The sequence below is a fragment of the Toxotes jaculatrix genome, chromosome 23, assembly GCF_017976425.1.
Source record: "Toxotes jaculatrix isolate fToxJac2 chromosome 23, fToxJac2.pri, whole genome shotgun sequence".
Taxonomy (NCBI): domain Eukaryota; kingdom Metazoa; phylum Chordata; class Actinopteri; family Toxotidae; genus Toxotes; species Toxotes jaculatrix.
This window is the reverse complement of record NC_054416.1, coordinates 9,478,087-9,496,668: the sequence shown is the minus strand read 5'-3', so window position 1 is coordinate 9,496,668 and position 18,582 is coordinate 9,478,087. Positions and strand designations below refer to the sequence as shown.

The following is an 18,582-nucleotide window of genomic DNA, read 5'->3' as shown; positions in this document are numbered from 1 at the left end:
TCTGATATACTGACAGCAACTTTGGAAGTCAATACTGCATAGTCAGGTTTATGTGCTTCCATCATATTAAAATTGCACATAGTACATTTAATTCCACTTACTAGATTACTCGCTGCAATTAAACTAGTGCTGTAGTTAAGTTTTACAAAACCTCTTAGACAAGCTTGTTTCTCGTCACCAGGGCACAGGACAGTTTTTTTCCTCCATTAAAAAATGGTTTCATTTCTTTGTTCGTTTCAGTGAAGCAGGAAACTCCCTCTTATCTGAGCTCCTCCTGACAATAGCAGTACTGTTTTCCGTGTCACTGTGAAGTAAGACCTGCAAACAAACAGCACTGTAGCCATGAGCCAGACAGGTAAGCAGCTCTTTGCTTTATTTTCAGTAATTTAGTATTACACCTATTTTTACTGGGATTATGAAAATGTTTCATTGCTTGATGACTTGTGTAAGTTGTAGTAGTAGTTTGAGCTAATTTAATTTTGGAGCAACACATCTTTGAACTATATTTAAGAATGTCAAAGTTTCATTTCATTTCATGTTTTGCTTGTTTTCATAGTTAATGTATTTAAATTGTTTTATATTACCACTGAGTTTTACTTGATTCAATGATGAAGCTTCATCCACAGCATGATTTTCTCTGGCAGTTGAGTAATTTCACTGCTTCATGCTGCAGTCACAGTGATAAGAGAATCATTGTCCACGAGTTAGTTGGGGAAAAGTCTGGAAACTTTTTTACTATAAATATGTGTTTAAATGAAACTGGGTAATATGACATTTTTCCATAGAATACTAAAAACTGGAATCACACAACTTTTTTAGTGGATGTATTGCACATCTCTGAAGAGAATATACCTTTTTTTTGTAGCTTACGAGCTGCTAATCATCTATGAGACTGAGGCAGAACAATGGGCAACCTACCTGAAGTCAGTCTTCACTGGTCCCATCTCAGAGGCTGGAATCTGCTGCTACGACATTGCTACAGTGTCCAGCCGTCGGGATGACTTTCTCAGGCTGGCCCGGTACACCTGCAAGCTCCTGATCCTGTCCAAAGGCATGCTGGAGGGTTTTTGTCAGATGTGGCGCTTCTTCCTGGCCCATGTGTTGAGTCCCTCAGATAATGTGGTCGTGCTGCTGTGTGGGGTGGAGAGTTTGACCCCCCTGCTGGAGCAGGTCCCCCTGAACGGCGACGAGTGCCTGCAGATTTCCAGTGAACAAGACGCTCATGAGTACCTGTCCACTGTGACTGACATTGTGAGAAAAGGTATGGCACTGGCTCCATAATGTTTTCTATTTTCACTTTCCTGAGGAATGTTGTCTTGAATCCTGTCATGTATTATCCCACCTCTATTTAAATTGAAAAAATAAAAACTAAAAAAAAATTGTTACTGGGTACCTCCTAAGATGCACATAAAAACTCCTGGAGGTCTCCAACCATATTTCAGGAACCAGTGAGGTATGAAATTTCACCTTAGCTTCCCTGCTACTCATTGACATGACATTCAACATTTTTAAATCTGAGAAGGGTCAAAACACTGATCAGTGTTTCCAGCATCATTAATCATTAATCTCATTTATAACATTTAAGCATAGAGCCTGAAAAATGTGTGACCATATTATAACCATTATTATAAAATAAAAATATATTTATGACTATGTGCACTATGTGAATTTAGACTTCATTAACAAGTCCTCCAATACACTGGGAGCAAAACAGACAAAGACACTGTGTGCATCCTAATATTGAAAACCCAGAACACAATCACCCTCTTCAACATGCCCTTCCTTCAGGAAGAATTTCACATGGCCTTGCTGTTCCTCCACCATAAATGTGAGGGAGAAAGAATGCTCATTATTTGTGAGAACGCCTGAGCTTGGAAACCTGTTTACCAACCTTTTTTTTTCCCAGAGACTTGTGTGTGCTGAAGATTGACATCCAATATTTTTTAGCACCGGCTGCAGAGAGATCTTTGGTTAGAACTGTGTGTCTCTGGCATGTTCTCATCTGCCCTGCCAATTATCCACTACCTCCTTCACTGTTTTTCCTAATTGCATTATTTGTATAAAATGAAAAGTGGAGCAGGGGGCTTGTATTTAAACAGGTGTGTTTGCAGGAGGAACATCTGATGCAAATAGCTAGTCTTTCCTCTTTAGCCACCACTGATTACTGATTGCGAGCCATGCAAATTCAAGTGCACTCTGCATCACTTCATTGCACTGATACAGTGAAGTGGTTCAGGCCAGGATCCCACGAACAGTTATATTTGAACCCAGAAGTGCCTTCACTGTTCATACAGAATGATGGTGTTTATTTGTTAACAACAGCCAGGTGTTTGATGAGTTTTAGTGTCCAGCCAGGAAAAGAAATTACACTTTATGACTGGGTTTTGTCTAATAACTTCCATAAAAACTAAACCAACACTGAGCCACTATTAATGTAAATGTAAACTGCAGGACATTTGCATTTCTGTTTCGATTTGAATTACTCCAGAATGAAAGTAACAACAATATGTACCGCAGAGGTTTTTCATTTTATGTCATTTAACCTCATTCAGTTTTAGATAAACAGACGTATTTTCTTCACAGCAGCGTTTTAAGCTAAAACACCTTCGTTATTGGTGCATGGTTCAGTATGATGTTCAGTGTCTCATCTTTTATAGGTGAGTCAGGCACAGCAGCAAATGCCAACCCCCTGACACGTAAACTATCAGGATCAGAGCAAAAGGCGGAACAAATGCAGTCAACTGGAGCCCACAGTGTCAGAAGCAGAACTGTAGTTGTTCCTTCCAGAGTTCCCTGCGGGGTGAGACACTCATCTAGTCAGTAGTAAGCCATCTTGTTTTTTCAGAGCGCACCTCTAACACTGGCTACACTGCAGTTCACTATCCCGTCTCTTCAACAGACCTCTGTGGAGGTGTTCATTCTTCTGAAAAATGAGGCACCTGACAGCAACGCTGAGGTTGAGTTTACCAGTGAAAATCAGATGCTCAGAGTGAAGCCCATCCTTTGGAACGACCGAATCCTGTGTGTCAATGCACCAGGTGAGCAAAAACGATAACCACTGATGAATGTGAGCTTAAAGAAATATTATAAATAAAAAAATCTGTCTCAGCCCTGCCTGTGTATATTTTTTATATGTTTTCTATTTTATTTATTTATTTATTTTTGTCAGATTTTCCAGCAGGGATCGTAAGAGTGACTGTGCACAGTAATGGAGTAGCACTGGGCAAGGCACAGTTGCAGTACTACAGCAACATGGAGGAGATCACCAGACTTCTGTCAAGGGTGGCAAACCCTGTAGATTTCATGTGTCAGGTAGAGCTAAAGTATACCTACTTTTTAGTTGTTGTGACCTGCCGGAGTTTTATAATAAAAGGGGAATTCCACCCTTTCTACACCTAAAGGTCAGTGGTTACTAGTAGGGGGAGTTCAACAGATCAAACTGTGAAAACAGCTCTGTGATGTTTTCTGTGGTTCTTTTCAACAAGTCTGAGAAAATAACCCTGATTATGTCACCAGGATTATTAAGGTTTACAATTGCTTTACACAAAGTCGACATTACAAACTTGAAGTTTAAAAGATGTGGGCATTTACAGGGAAGGGAGGGTCTAACAAAAAGATGCCATTGATTGCATGATGGGAAATGTATGGTCTATTGTTTTTGGAGCTTGATATCTCAGCATCTGCTGCACTGATTTTTACTATTCTGTTTTTTTAATCCTCCTCTTTTAAGACCTCCACTTTTATGAAATTGCAGTGTTAGATGAACCTGAACTAACCCTCTGGTTTATTGACTCTTGGGTATGAAATAGTCTGAAGGTAGGGTTATTTTTCCAAACTTCAGACAGCTCCTTCCAGAGCCACAGAAAACATTAGGCTGCTGCTTTCACAGGCGGAGCAGCACTCCATGTGATGAGTGATCTGAACTTCATGCATAAAATCGGTTGAGTGCCCCTTTAATGAATCCATCTGTCTGAGGGAGAAGTTTGCCCGTTTGTAGTTGTAAGGACTGTGACACAACCATTCCAAAAATAGCAAAGCTACACTGCATCCTCGATGTAGATTGATGCTTCTAATCTTTACTTAGTGGATGGAGATTAAGCTGTAAAAATGACAGTGAATGTAACATTACACAGTGTTCATTTGTTTGAACAGAACAGCCTGTGAGCGCGCCACAAGCTCTCAACTTCTAACACTTGCAAGCATATTCAAATAACTCTTGTCAATCATTGATTCAATAATGCAGGAAACCTATTTGAATGCTGTTCTGTGCGGTCGCTCGTCAAAAAAAAAGTAACTCTTCTGAGGCACTTTAAATGTGTTATGTTACTTAGTGACTCATCGTTATGTAACTCAGTTATAGAAATTAGTCAATCGCCGCCCGAAAACACTGCTCATAATCGATCCACTTCAAGCCATTACAAAGACAGAAAAACAGAAGAGAAATTAAATCAGCATATTTCTGCTGATGTTTACATGCCCCACTATGTGTGTGTGTGTGTGTCCTCTCTCAAAGTGAAGAGACAGCAGGTTCAGCCTTCTTTCAGTCGTGAACACTTGATTTGATTAGTCCCCTTTTGCTGAAGACGCAAACTTGAGCAATGCCAAAAGAAGAATTTGCCAAGAGAATTTCAAACTAAAAGTCTGGACTCACTGGTGGAGCAGGACTCTGATGTGTGTGTGGTTATATTCAACCTGACGTTTTTATTGTGCCTCTGTATACTTCGCCATTTAGTCCAAAACACTCCCACTGTTTGCAGGAGCTGCTTTTGTTTTTCCACATCAAATTCAAATCTCAGTAATTTGCTTGGTATTGAGAAAAGGATTTACTCATTTTTGTTTGCTGCAGCAAATTATTTCAAAACGTGGTCTGCCTGTGAGCTGTCTGTTTCTCGGCTTTTCAGGCTCTTCAGGCGTCCTCTTTGGAAAAGTTGGACGAGAAGTTGTGCTCCATGCTGCTGAAGGAAATGCCAACTGGAGGTTTTCGGGCACTGCAGTGTGAAACCACACCTGAGATAGGTATAGCGCTGTAGGATTGCTTACTCTGGACTTTACATTGAAAAATATCTGCTGACTACTGATGCTATGGGAATATTTAGACTTTCAAGGATAAATAAGCAAAGATACCATCTCAAACAATTTTCTGACTTCATAGTTTCATCTGAAATTAGCTGTACTTGACAGGAAATCTGTAAAATAATTCACTGCAGTATGAATGGATGCAGAGTATAACCAAAAACACAGCATCTGTACAGTTCCTAATAGTAGTAGTCATTGTTACAGGTTGTAACAGATGATGATTAATGGATATGGCTCCTTGTTTTGAATACAAGACATTAGAAATATTTATGCTAATGCCTCACCACAACAGAACGTGCATTTAATTCACTCCTTTCCCTCTGACCATGTGTTCATGCAACAATGTGGACTGAACATACTGCTCACACTCTGAATACGTTCCTGTTACATGATGCAAATTATCCACGGTGAAAAAAAAAAAAGTCTTCAGTTATTTCTTGGCTCATTATGTGGCAGATTGATGGTTTCATCAGCTCCTGAGATTGATCCTTGACTCTGCTAAAAAGGGCACAGGGAAATGTTTCCATGACAAACAGGTCAATAAGTGCCTGCAAGCTGTCTTTCTTCGACTATCCTGGATGTGTTAAATTGCTCACATTGCTTCTGCTCAGCTTCAAGTTATCACCTGGAAAAACAGTAATATAAGTGGTGTAATCTTTGCCCTCAAGAAAGATCACGCGTACAAACACGCAGCTGCTCATTTTCAGGCCTAACTGGACTTTGTCAGAACTGACAGTTTCTGAAAATCCCTTTTCCTTCCCTAATCAAATGTTCACAACAGAGATCCACCATGCCGATGTACCGTCACTCCTCCATTTTGCTGCCCAGTACGGATTCAAGAGCGTGGCCAGCCTGCTCCTGCAGTGTCCAGGCGCTGAGCGAGCACTGCACACGGCCAACCGGCACGGTCAGACACCCACAGAGATTGCCAAGAGTCACAGCCACACAGAGCTTCACATCTTATTGAAGGAAACGCTGGTAAATAATTCCTCATCAGCTACTTGCAAATCTCACCCTATCTGCAGTGTTTTCTTTCTTCTCTTCAGTCTTCTTTTCATCTATTGATAATTTTCACTTTCCTCCAGTTGGAATTCATCCTTGCAAGATGCCAGATAATATTGTTTCAGCATTATTGACCCTCCACACAGTGAAGACATTTCTCAAAATACCAATATCTGATGACAGCTTCTCATGTTCGGTGATTTGTGAGTTAATCAAAGCCACCCAATCTCATCATTAGTCCATATAGAGCTGGTTGGCTGTAATATCAGCTAAATGGAATTCTTCAGTTTTCAGGTAACCTGCTGACAGCTGAGGAAAACAACACAATTCACTTTAGCTCTTGAGATTTCACAGCCAGAGGATGTGGTGCAGCACTCAGGAATGCTCTTACTAACACCAGCAAAGCATCAGGACTATGAGTGAGTGGTGCTTTATCAATAATGAACAGCATGAAGAGGATAGAAAGTTGGAAAGCAGGGAGAGTGACCTGTGTGTCAGGGGCGACCTCACTCCCTCCCTAACCAGTGTCTTTACATCCAGCTCATGGCTCAGTTAGTGGATGGATGATAAGCCTCCCTTCTCTCAACCTGAATATGTTTGGCCCGCGAGGTTCCTAATGGAACACCCCCACAGAGACAAGAAAGCCTGTGTTTGTTCATGCGTGCACAGCGGCTCGCAGTGCAGGTCGTCCGCATACATTCAGACAATTAATGCAGCCGCTAATGTTGAGATTTTCTTGCGTAATGCCGGCCATTTTCTCATGCTAATATGGAGAGAGCCTCTGCCTGCTCAACCTCCCATTTCACCGTGTAGATCCAGTAACACAAGAACAGCATGTTTGCCACTCACTCGCTAATGAGTGGCAATCCAAATTTAATAGATCCTGTGCATGAATGCACATCCCTTTATCTGATAAACCTGGAGGACACTAGCATCATAATGTTCTTTCCGATGCTAATGTCATTATGCAGTGAGGACATTATCATTAAAAAAAAAAACATGATGCACGAAGTGGTATAGAGAAGATGGCAGGTTCAACACTCATGACTATTCCAAAAGCTATTGTGGCTCCAGCTTCATATTTAACAGACAAACATGAAAGTGGCTGTAATCTTCTTGTCTAACTCTCATGTTTTGTAAGAAGATGATATATTTTGAATTTACAGTCTTATTCTGCAAAGTAACCAGTAACTATCTCAAAACCTGGAGAAATAAAACCAAGCAAATATGTTTTTGATTGTTATCATTATTTCGTAAGCTGATCCTTTACAGCTGTTGAATCTCTCATATCAGTTTATAACAGAAAACAGCACAACAAGCTTCTGTCTACCTACACAATACCAACGACTTTTAACTTTCTGTGATGCCTCGGATCAACCTATAGAGAATTCCCTCTCGAGGGAAATTTAGACACTCCAACAGCTGTTGCAAATGTATTTATCCACCTAGCAACACTGCTAATTGAGAGTGACTGCAGACGGAGCAGGGTTTGATCAGATTGCTCCAGTGAGTCGAAGTGCTCTCTGTGAACCTTCAGTGATTCAGCTGAGCTGACAGGGAGCAGCAGAGTCAAACACAGGTCTCTCCATAGGGACTTCAAAAAGCCTATAGATGTAACATAACTGACAGGATCGACATGCACAAGCAATTGGCATTTCTTTGCCGTCTTCTCAAAGGGTAATTAAAATTCATCTTGACAGCTGAAAACTATATTCATACTGTGCTTGTGCGGTGGGAGGAAGTGTGCACGAGAGTCATCATTGCAGGGTGGGGCTTTCTTCTTGCTCCTTCTTTGCACGGCAGTTTCATTAACTCATCTGTAGTGTTTCCCCCACCTCCAATTAATCAACCCATGATGCATCAGTGATTTGGGCGTCAGTGTAGCAGCACTCTGTCAATAAATCCTAGATGGATCGGTCCCTTGCTTCATACACAGGCTGAATCACTCACAGGTCCGGTGTCAGATCCACCAGTCTGCCCTGGCACCGCACTTCTTTGTTAATTAGCTGTGAACTGTTCCAGAGGGGAAAGCTGAATTATTCAGGAGGAGTATAACTAGAATACAAATATAGAAAATGCTCTGCTGTTACCTACGGTGTTTATGTCTTCAGACTGCAATATTGTGGTAGCTCATTGTAATTACCAACACAAACACACATTGTCCTTTAATATTTTAATACTGGGCCACAAATTTGAGTGTCACTTGGCATTTAGATGGACTCTGTACTCCTACTAAAATTCACCGCGTGCTCTCGGATGTAGAGAAAAGTTCAATAAATACAAATTAGCTCGAAACTGTAAGGCCCACCAAAGATTACAAAGAGCTTTTTTATCTGTTGCATGCTGTGCTTGTGTACAGTCTACACCTATCCAAATGCAGGGGATCCAAAATAAGCAACTTCCTACCCTCTACTCCAGGAATTTGTTGATTCCCCTGATCATATTTTGCATGTATGGCAGTAACTGTACACTCATTATCTGCTGAATCCAGAGATTTGTTTATCATTTGAATGACACAGTCATCTTGGCTGAAAAATTTTACATTTAATCAACCACTGGGAGTTTTCAGCCATGCAAGCGGAGGTGCTGCAGGTCATCATCGTCAGACCACTGACTTCAGTGCTGCCCTGACATCTCATCATCGCAACATTTTCACTTGATATCAGTGAAATATCTCAACATCTAGTTGATTAATTTACATGGTAAATGAACCTGCTAAACATAGGCATGTTAGCATTTCCATTGTGAGCGTACTGACATTAGCGTTTAGCTCAGAGCACCGTGGTGTTTAAGTGCAGCCTCACAGATCATGGCTGCAGACTTAGTCTTGTTATAACGGCCTTACACATATATGGTGTTAAAAGAAAACTATGAAGATAACTTTGCTGAGTAAATATAGTTTGAAGTGTGAAATATGTCTTTGTCTGCTGAGCTGACCACTTCTCATTTTTCCATGCCAGAAAATAAGTTGGATGGAGTTTGACTGCGCAGCGTCTAAGTAATGGTTTCAGTGTTACACTCTGCAATCTGCCATGTTTCAAACACTCTTTTCCTGAAACCACGATGTCAAAAGACAGCAAGCTCGCTGGCACTAAGAGCCCAGACGGGCCAAGCTGTGAAATGACCATCTCAGATGCTGAAAACAGATTTACACTCCTCATCTTACTCTAGATTCACTTGAGATTTGTTCTCCCTCTAACGAAAATCAAGCCTGCTGTTTTGTCTGAAGCACTGCTCCTTGGATTGCAGCGGCAAAAGAGAATTTGTCTGGAATGCCTGGAGCTCCTGTAGTTTCAGACATCTGTAAAATGATTTAGCATTTGCGGTTAGTAAATAAATACCCCTTCCTTATCCAGAAATTACCTCTGAAAATACCACACTGTGCTTAAGCACAGCATCTGACTATTATAATTCAATGTTCAAGCTGCGGAGGTAATTAACCCGTCCGTTCTACCTGTTGGGCCTGTTATGAACCTCTGCTGTTGAGTAATGCATTCATGGCAGCCAATAAGTAATTTACAGTACTAGGAACAGTGTAATATTGTAATTGAGTCATGAGTGGCTGTGTTGCTTGGAAACTGCACACAGTGCGTGGCAGGTTATATGGAGGATATTTTGATCAAAGTAAGCTCTATCTCATATATTCTGCAAAAATTTATAGTATTGACTGGGATTTTTCTTATTGAATTCAGAACATATCCTCTCAAATTGACACTGGAATCTAACGTAATCCTAAAACATTATCATCTGTATTATGGTGGAGTCTTATAGAGTCTTCTGTTGCTATAATGTGTTTGGATGCAAAAAAAAAAAAAAAAATCTACAATACAGCTCAGCAGCTGTTCAAACTTTTTTAAAATTTGATATAAAATGCATGTCTAATTCAAATCTTTTTATTTTCTCTGTCAATACAAATACTCAGTGATGCTACTCTTCAGTTATTCAAATCTTTCTCAGTAGAAATATGAAATATAGAAGTAAATTAATATCCGTATTTGATTCTAATTATAGCTGCAGTCTAAATATCAAGCCAAGGGTCTTGAATTGCTCAGCAAATGATATGTTTGGACTGAAAGGGGAAGATTGTCTGATTTCATAATTACCCTGATCATACCCCTGTCTGTCCCTCAGCATGCTATTAGCAAATAGGCCGACTCGACAGCAGCTTTGCTGTCACAGGGAAAACTACCTTCTTTCAGCCAGCAGACAGGGTTACAGCACATCTCTCTAATTCCTGTCATAGCCCCCAAAATTGCTTTTCCACAAGTGAAGTCCTAACAGATGCAGTGAGAAAACTCAATTAATAATCTGGACATTTGTCACATCTGACATGATAACACTGAATATTAAAGCGTGGCATGGAGGCAGATATCAACCAATACTGTGACAGGGCTTAGAGACTGGTTAGTCGATAGTCACCTCTGTTTTTATGTTTCAATCTTATACCTTGGAAAGAGGATAAAGGTGAGAAAACAAGCTGACAGGAAGGATATACTGTGCTAACCAATGACACATCCATAGCCTTACTTACATTACAAACTTGCTTTGTATCAAGGTTTGTCAAATGCACAAAGAGTGAGACAAAAAAAATCCACTGTTGCATAGCAAACGCCCAGCTTCAGCATAACAGATTAAACATTGCTTTCTCTGAATTCTAAATGGCCTCTATTGAGCTGTTTCTCTGTGATTTGGATGAGGCACAAAACACATCTCATCATGCTGTGTCGTTGCAGAACGTGTTCAACTCCAGTGAAGACAATGGCGATGCCAGTGTGTACGAAGTGATGAGCACCGCAGGTGAGTGAAGGGCTGATGGGAAGTGGAAGGAGGACAAAGGAAAGCCGGAATGGAATAATGGAAGTGGTTTTTTTCCAGCATGTCATTATGCTGAGTTGATGTTCATTTCCGACCACGGAATATTTTCCCCGTGCTGATGGGTACACCATGTAGCGCTGCTTCAGATTAGCTGTGAAATAACAGCAGCAAAAGCAGCATGCAGAACCTCATTGTGACATTCAAGCAGTAAACACTTTGTGCATTAGGGAATCCTTCCACGGCAGACGTACAGAAAGACCAACAAGGACAGGATGAGGGGGAGGAGGTAGAGGATCTCTATGCTCCACTGGGGGTGAATGATGAATATGACACCATCCTGAACTCAACAAAGGCCGTGGTTATTGCCAATCGCCCACCAGCACCCACACCTCGGCCTGAGAGCACCCAGGTGAAGGAGGACAGAACCCCTTACATCGCTCAAGGTAACTTATGATGGCTGGTTATTCTTTTGTTCCGTCCTTTCCCCCTTTTCTTCCAAATTACGGATATGATAGAGCTGATTTGGAGTAAAAACAACACTGAGTTATGCACAGTATGTGAAGGGGAGTTTGGGAGATCATGTGGGAGGGAGGAAGTGCCTGGAATGTGCATTGCCTTTGTCAGTGAAGTGCTGCTGAATACAGCGCAGAAGCTTTCTTTCTCGATGCAGTTTGTTTTAAACCCATAAACCACAGGAACACAGTCGCTTGCCACCGCAAAACAAACAAAAGTGAGGAAAGAGAAAGACCCATTTGCCAGCATCAAGAGCCGACGGCCCCCTAACTGTTCAATTTCAGCAGCGTGAATATTTTATGAAGATAAAACATCCAAAAGTGACTGGTATTATTAAGGCTTATAAATGATTAAAACTGCTGTGACATCTCTTTTTCATTTTGCAAACACAAACATGAACACATGCATCCACAATTAATCGCTACTCCCATGGACGACATTACGCTCGTCCCTCAATAACTATCACTTGTGCATTCAAAACACACAAAAATGATTATAATTGTGCAACAACCCCATTATGCAGCTTTTTATTGAGCTTGTTTGCATCCAGTGAGCCAACTCTCTTCCCAACGGGACTTACAAAGCAAAAAAGAAATAGAGTGCACCACTGAACTCTCTGCATCCCAACCATCCCCTCAGTAACAGAGAGGGAACTACTGGGCTGCCATCTGCAACCAATCTTGGCCAGACCAAGGCCAAGTCAGCCAAAATAAGTCATTACACATGTTTTCCATCGTCCTTGTCCCCAGAGCGCACGAGAGAAAGGAGAGGGATTTTGAGGTTTCCATCTATTGAGACAGTGGAGCTTCAAACCACACAAGGATCGCATTTTGCTCCTCACTCCCACTGCCGCAGTGAAAGATGTGAGAGGAGAGATGAGGCTTGGTGGAGGATTAGGCGAGGAGCCAGTTATTGGAGAACACTGCACAAGTGGAAATAATGAGGAGTTTTTCTTTTGTTAGCGGCGACGTCCTCAGCTTAATGAGTCTGAAATGCTAAAATGTGAATGAAATTCAATCCAACAGGGAGGAATTACTGGGCATGTAAAGAACACGGAGAGAAATGCACACACTCTAAGGCAATGTCATGTGACTGATCCACAGCCGTACTCTGCTCACTATTTCATTCTGAATTAAGCCATAAAGCCAGACTTGTATTATGAGCACAGCAGAAAAGAGAAGCTGTGTTTAAACATGAAGTGGAAAAGAGAGATGCTGCCATGGAGGACGTAGTCAGAGGCAGGATTATCTTGCAGGGTGTGGATGCTGAATTTTAATCCGGCGTCGGTCACACAGCCGCAGCTCCACCGACTCTGACAGCTAAACAGTGTAGCCTTTCATTCTGAATGCTCACTACCAAACCAAAAGCATCATTCACTGCGTCTAATTGCATTCAGAGCTGGATATTTGTGTCTTTCTCTGAGAGAAACCTGGATTTTAGCCCTGGAATATCACAGTGGAATACTTGCTGTCTCACAGATAATCAAATTCCATAATATTTATGTGTTCTGGATGATTAGTTGTGGGGTTTTTATCTACTGCCCTCTCATGCTTAGCTTTGCACAGGCCACTCAGGTCAGTGCTTTGAGATTTAGAGTATGGCTCCATCTTGTGGAGAAATAGTTAAAGTACACAGAACAAGACCCTTTTTGGAAATCTGGAGCATCAGCTCTGGCTACATCTGCCATGTAATGTATTCAGTGAAGGCAAAGTCAAGACAAATGACATAAAGTTATACATTTAAATTGGATAAATTCAAATTATCTATATTATTATTATATTATTGTTATGTATAATGGTTTCTGTAAGCTGCACTGTGTTTACAGTGTTCCAGAAGAAGAAGACAACACAGGGCGATGCTGATCTGTATTCACTTCCAACTAAACAAGGTAAGTAAGTGTGAAGTGATCTTCTGAAATTTAGTCACTAAAACTGACAAAGCTTCAAAAATATTCACAAGAGAGATAATGGGAAGAACCACATTACCAGCCAACCCCCTCCATGAATACCATCTGGAATGGGTTTATACTCTGTCTGTTCTTATTTCTGCCTCATAATCTAGCTTGTTAACTTGCTGTCCCATGTGTGGTGATTATTTTGTGCTGCCTTGCGCTGAAAATGTCAGACTTTCTGATTGTTCAAAGCAGCAGATGTTTTTGCAGAGTTGTTGTTCTTTGCAGCACGCGGGCGAGAAGACAGCAACTCTTCCACCTATGACACCTTTGTGCCAGGCCAGGTACACGGGCTTCAGCAGCTCATCGAGCTCCAACAGAGGGTGAAGGCAGGTTCGCTCACTGTAGACGAGGCCCTGGAGCGTTTCAGTGATTGGCAGAGGGTTCAGAAGGGCATGGACGCCATCCAGCAAGTAGGACTATCACATGTTGTGATCACACTCACTATGGACTTGGAATGAAAAAGCATGCAGGACCAAACCCTAATAAAACTATTACCATCTGTTGCTCATGCTATGCCAACCTACAAAAGCAATCCCATGATAGAAAACAATCTCACACAGAGCATGCAAATAGAAGAAGCCATTTACATTAGTGTGCAGGAAATTACTTTTCATTAACAGCCTCCGATTTTTGGAGTGCCGCACAGAGGGGAGAGACAGTGATGAAGGGCCACTTACCACTGTTTGTCTTTCCTTGTCTGCAAATCTGGCAAGTCACACACATTGCTCTCACAGTACAGGTGTGGGTGATGTGGCACTGCTTCAAGCTTCTGTCCAACTGTCCAAAAAAAAACCAAAAAAAAAAAACCAAAGTGATTAGTGACCAAAAAAACAAAACAAAGAACGACATATTATTACTTGCCTTATGAATAAAACTAATAATATAAAGTGAAACTAGTTTTAGTGAGGTGAACGGGGGACAGGTTTGCAGGCTGCTGATTATCAGGTGACTCTGGAGTGGAGGGAGGACACCTGCTGGCAGGGAGGGAATGACATATGATATTATGGCAGATGGCCAATTCCTGAAAAATGTGACAGGATGCTACTTTTGTTTTTTGTTTTTTTGAACATTAATTTGAGCTGAAGTCCCATCAGTCCTCCAACAGTAATGACAGGCCTTTTTCACAACAAACATTTTGGCATTTCACAGTAAGAAAAGCACAAATGAACGATGGCTGAATTCCATTTAGCTGCTTCAGTTCCAGGGTCCCGGTGGTGTTTTTGCTGGCTCACTGTCACCAACTACCGGGACACTTGAATCAAACTAAACCATCATTACTGTAACACCTTTGCTTTTCCCTAGTATGATGATCCAAATGACTGTTGTGGATTTCTGAGGGCTCTGAAACAGCACTACAAGTTTTCCTAAACTATAAATTACTTAAATAAAAGTACCTAGACAACAATGTAAAAATACTCCACCATTAGAAGAAGTCTTGTATTCAGGCTTCTTGTATTAAGTAAAACTACTAAGGAATTATCACCAAAATGTACTTATCATAAGTAAAGGTACTCATTGTGTAGAAAAATGACTCCTTGTATTATTGTATATGACGTTATTAAACTGTAAAGTAGAATTTTACTGTTGTAGCTGGTTTAGGTGGAGCTAGTTTGAACTATTCTGCATAGCCCAGTGGTTCCAGGACCACATTACCAGGCCCCTGGTCCCCTTCAAAGGATGACAAGATAAAATACAAGTACCTCAAAATTGCAGCTCATGTACTTAGGTACTTCAACTACTGAATGAGACCCCAGATGTGTTGGTTTATTAACTAAAAACATCAGCAATACGACCTTCACTCTTTTACTCTGCTCTGGTTCTATGTCCTGTGTGTATGATTGTATGTATGTATATATCTAAACATTAATTGCAGACAGTCAGCTTTCCACTGGACCTCAATGAGGGCACCAACAGATTTATGAGCCAACTGCAAAGCCTCCATCTAATTGTTTTCTCAGCAAGTGCAAACGTACAACAGATCATTTATGGAAATCTCATAATGTGTAAATAAAGTAATGCTTGTGCGTCGGTGTAAAATTAAAACAACGATGTTTGTCTCTGCAGGAGAAGTTGAGTCAGCTTAGAGCCAGTATCATCAACACCAGAGAGAACGATGACAGTGTCTATGGTAAATATTCCTCCATCCTGGATATGTGGGCTCAACTTTGCTGTCATCACAGAGAGGCTCAGCAGAGCTCAGCTTTCCTGGAACTTTAACTTTAAAATAAATAATATGCGGTGCAGTAAAAGTTAAACTGAAACAAGCAGCTACCTTACAAATGACTGTGTTAAACCGTGTACTGCAAATGGCTTAGAAAGTCTTCTCTCTCTCTCCCCAGATAAAATCAACATTGTTCATCACACGCCAAGTGAGTCTTTAAGAAGTTATCTCAGTGTGCACAGAGAAAACCTGTGCTTGCATGTCTTTGTAGCTCCTGCAGTCCCAGTTGCAGTGGTGGGGAATTAATCCACAGGGAAGTGTTATTTAATCAAATCCCCAGTGCGGTGTTTTGATCTAGTGAGTTTCACTCGCACTAAACGGAAGTCTTTTATTTTCTTTTACTCAACAATTCGCTGTTCGGTTGTGCATATTGGATAATTTCTCCCCCAGGTGTTGCCGTGAATGAAAGTCGAAGAGGAAGCCAACCGGTGGAGTCGGATTTTTACAGCAAGCCTCTTAAAGGACAGCACGTAAGTTTACTTCACTTGCCAAAGGAAAGCTTGGCACAGGTCAGCATGAACGTATCAATGCAAAGTTTACTTAATGATACTGAATATTATTGGAGCTGAAATAGACTGAAGTTACACAATGGCCTAACACAACCAGTAACAAATGCTCCTGAATTATTTTGCAGTCAAGCGTATTCTGGAGAGCTGACAAACAGTGAAGACAAAACTGAAAACAATTGGTGAGTATTAAATTCTCTTAATAGAATATGAATCCAGTTTTCTATTAATAATTTCTACTTAAATAAACAACTTTTTTTATTCAAGCTCATCAACTGTGTCACATTTTCCATATTTACAGGCTCCATCAGGCCACAAAGATTCAGTTCTTCCTCTGCTTATACTGGTTTCATCTGTGTAAATTCTGTGTTATTATCTTTGTTGTGTATTTCAAAGGAAAAAGGAATTTTAATATACTGCCTACTGCATGTTCAGCTCTAACTGTCTCTTTTAACATTATGGAAGTAAATTCTGGTTTAGGGAAATAATCTGATAAAGTACAAAATGGATACCTGTGAAAGCAAAATTACATTTTCAGTATCATTTTAATTTTAACTTTAACTTTATTTCATTCAAGTGTCCGTGTCAACAAAGACTTTGTTCATTTCGACTAATAAAACTACCAAATCAAAATGGCAAGATGTTTGACTCTCATGAGGCTGTGTTCCAGGGAATGTGTTGCCCTGAAAAACCCTTCCCATCTCTGCCTCTAGAGGGCGATGCATCTCTAAATATATCCATCGCTTCTCACTGTTTGAGTCAACCAGAGACATCTGTGGAGCACAGAAGCACCTGCTGACCTCCTGATCGCTGGGAGGCAAGTTATGGAAAAATGTATCCATACATGTTTATGAATATAAAAACACTCATGCAGCAGGTGAAATCATGAATGAAGGAAACATGTCTAAACTTGGTTTGCATCAGCCAAGACACATCAAAATGAATCTCTGAATGAAGCACAATGGAAACTGTTAAAATAATACACAGCTCAGTGGGGTGAATAGAAAATGTCCACAGAGGGGTGCCGTAATAGCAAGTGAGAGTAAAATTAAAGGTCAAAGGCTGTATTTTCCTGGGAAACCTATTCTGTTTCGCTGCCATAGTGCAGGCATCTCTGTGTGAAAGGCAGCTTTACAATAATTCAGTGGAGAAAAAAAAGGCCTTTTTAAATCACATCCATTGAATTTCGGAATACTAAACATTTACTGTATAGACTTGTTAAAAATCAGAATTTGCTGCGATTTACAAAACTATTCAGGAACTGGCACAAATGCACACACTCTTTCTCACACACACAAATACCAGTTTGTTGGTACAGCCCAGGCTGTGCCTGAATGAATGAATAAGAGCTGCATGGGGAATTCAGTGAATGCATGGCTAAATCCAAGCTCAGTCTTGAAACCCAGGCAGAGGCTGAGCTGTGTGCCAACAAAGCAGCTGGGTACACGCCGGGCACATTTTTCTGTTCAATCATGCTCTTTGTGAATAATATGTATTAATGCCGTCCCTACTTAGACCTGCCAGTTAGCCTTTGGAGATGATCCGGCTTCAGGACCCCATGGCATTTGAGGCATATGGTTGCCTGTCACCTGCTGAGTATATTTCAGTCCGTGCATCAGGCATGGCCACCGAGATAGGCCTGGATTCATCATGTATGCAAATATCTGAGCGCCGCCACAAGAAATGATTCCCCTGTCACAGACAGACAGATAAAGAACTTCAGTGGCATGTGTCGCCCGCTCCGAACATGCTTCTATATGTGGGCAGCACTACATCAAAGACAAGGGATCAAAGATTCACTGTTTTTCAAAACCCCATGCTGTATATCCACCGTGGGAAAAAGACACTATATGTCCTGTAAACTCAGCCTATAAAACAGATATGGCGAGCATGTTGGCAAAAAAAATTTAATTACACATCCAGAATTCATGAAGCAACCTTATCATTCATTTGGAGTTGTTTCTCTGTCCCTGATGAAAGTAAATCACACATTCAGTCTCCTTTCAGCTTTGGTTTGTCTGCCTCTCACTTTTCTGTGCAGGTAGCATACAGGATATTTATCAGAGCTTTTTTTTTTTTTTTAACTTAAAACACCTGCATCTTTAAACAAGGTTAATAAGAAGGATGATGTTAAACTGAAAGTTGGAGTCCTAAAATCAAAACAAACGACCTTAAAGAAACACTTCATAAAACTTAGGGGAGATGCAAAGTTGGGTGATAATTCTTTGTGGGTTTGTCACCATGAGTTATGTGACTCACTTTTAAAATAAAATTTAAAAAAAAGTTAGTGCAGCTAAGTTTTATTTATTCACTATTATGCTGCATTAACTGAAAACTCCATGAAAATCTTGACAAACTTCCCCATTGGAAGTTTCTCTTCCTCTCTATTGGTCTATTGGTCAGGCTTGGTCAGATCCTGGAGAGACAGGATTATACAGTCAACGCATCAATAATATCGTTATGACACAGCTCTTAACCGGTGATGGCCTCTACCA

The 18,582-nt window shown here is 40.8% G+C and overlaps 1 protein-coding gene across 1 annotated transcript; it reads left to right on the top strand.

The window, feature by feature from the left end:
* Positions 1-319: 319 nt before the first annotated feature.
* On the top strand, positions 320-16,713 carry LOC121176699 (B-cell scaffold protein with ankyrin repeats-like). The gene is made up of 16 exons (XM_041030749.1): positions 320-355; positions 866-1,261; positions 2,658-2,800; positions 2,900-3,038; positions 3,170-3,312; positions 4,902-5,016; positions 5,858-6,054; positions 10,812-10,875; positions 11,121-11,336; positions 13,232-13,294; positions 13,586-13,770; positions 15,425-15,488; positions 15,700-15,729; positions 15,972-16,051; positions 16,216-16,269; positions 16,389-16,713. Exons 1-15 carry the CDS (start codon positions 343-345, stop codon positions 16,246-16,248), a joined length of 1,881 nt encoding a protein of 626 aa, XP_040886683.1. The 5' UTR covers positions 320-342; the 3' UTR covers positions 16,249-16,269; positions 16,389-16,713.
* The last annotated feature ends 1,869 nt before the right edge of the window (positions 16,714-18,582 follow it).

Coding starts and splice junctions, on each gene's coding strand:
- LOC121176699 (XM_041030749.1), top strand. Junction 6,055..10,811: donor TCTTATTGAAGGAAACGCTG/GTAAATAATTCC, acceptor GTGTCGTTGCAG/AACGTGTTCAACTCCAGTGA. Junction 16,052..16,215: donor AGCCTCTTAAAGGACAGCAC/GTAAGTTTACTT, acceptor ATTATTTTGCAG/TCAAGCGTATTCTGGAGAGC.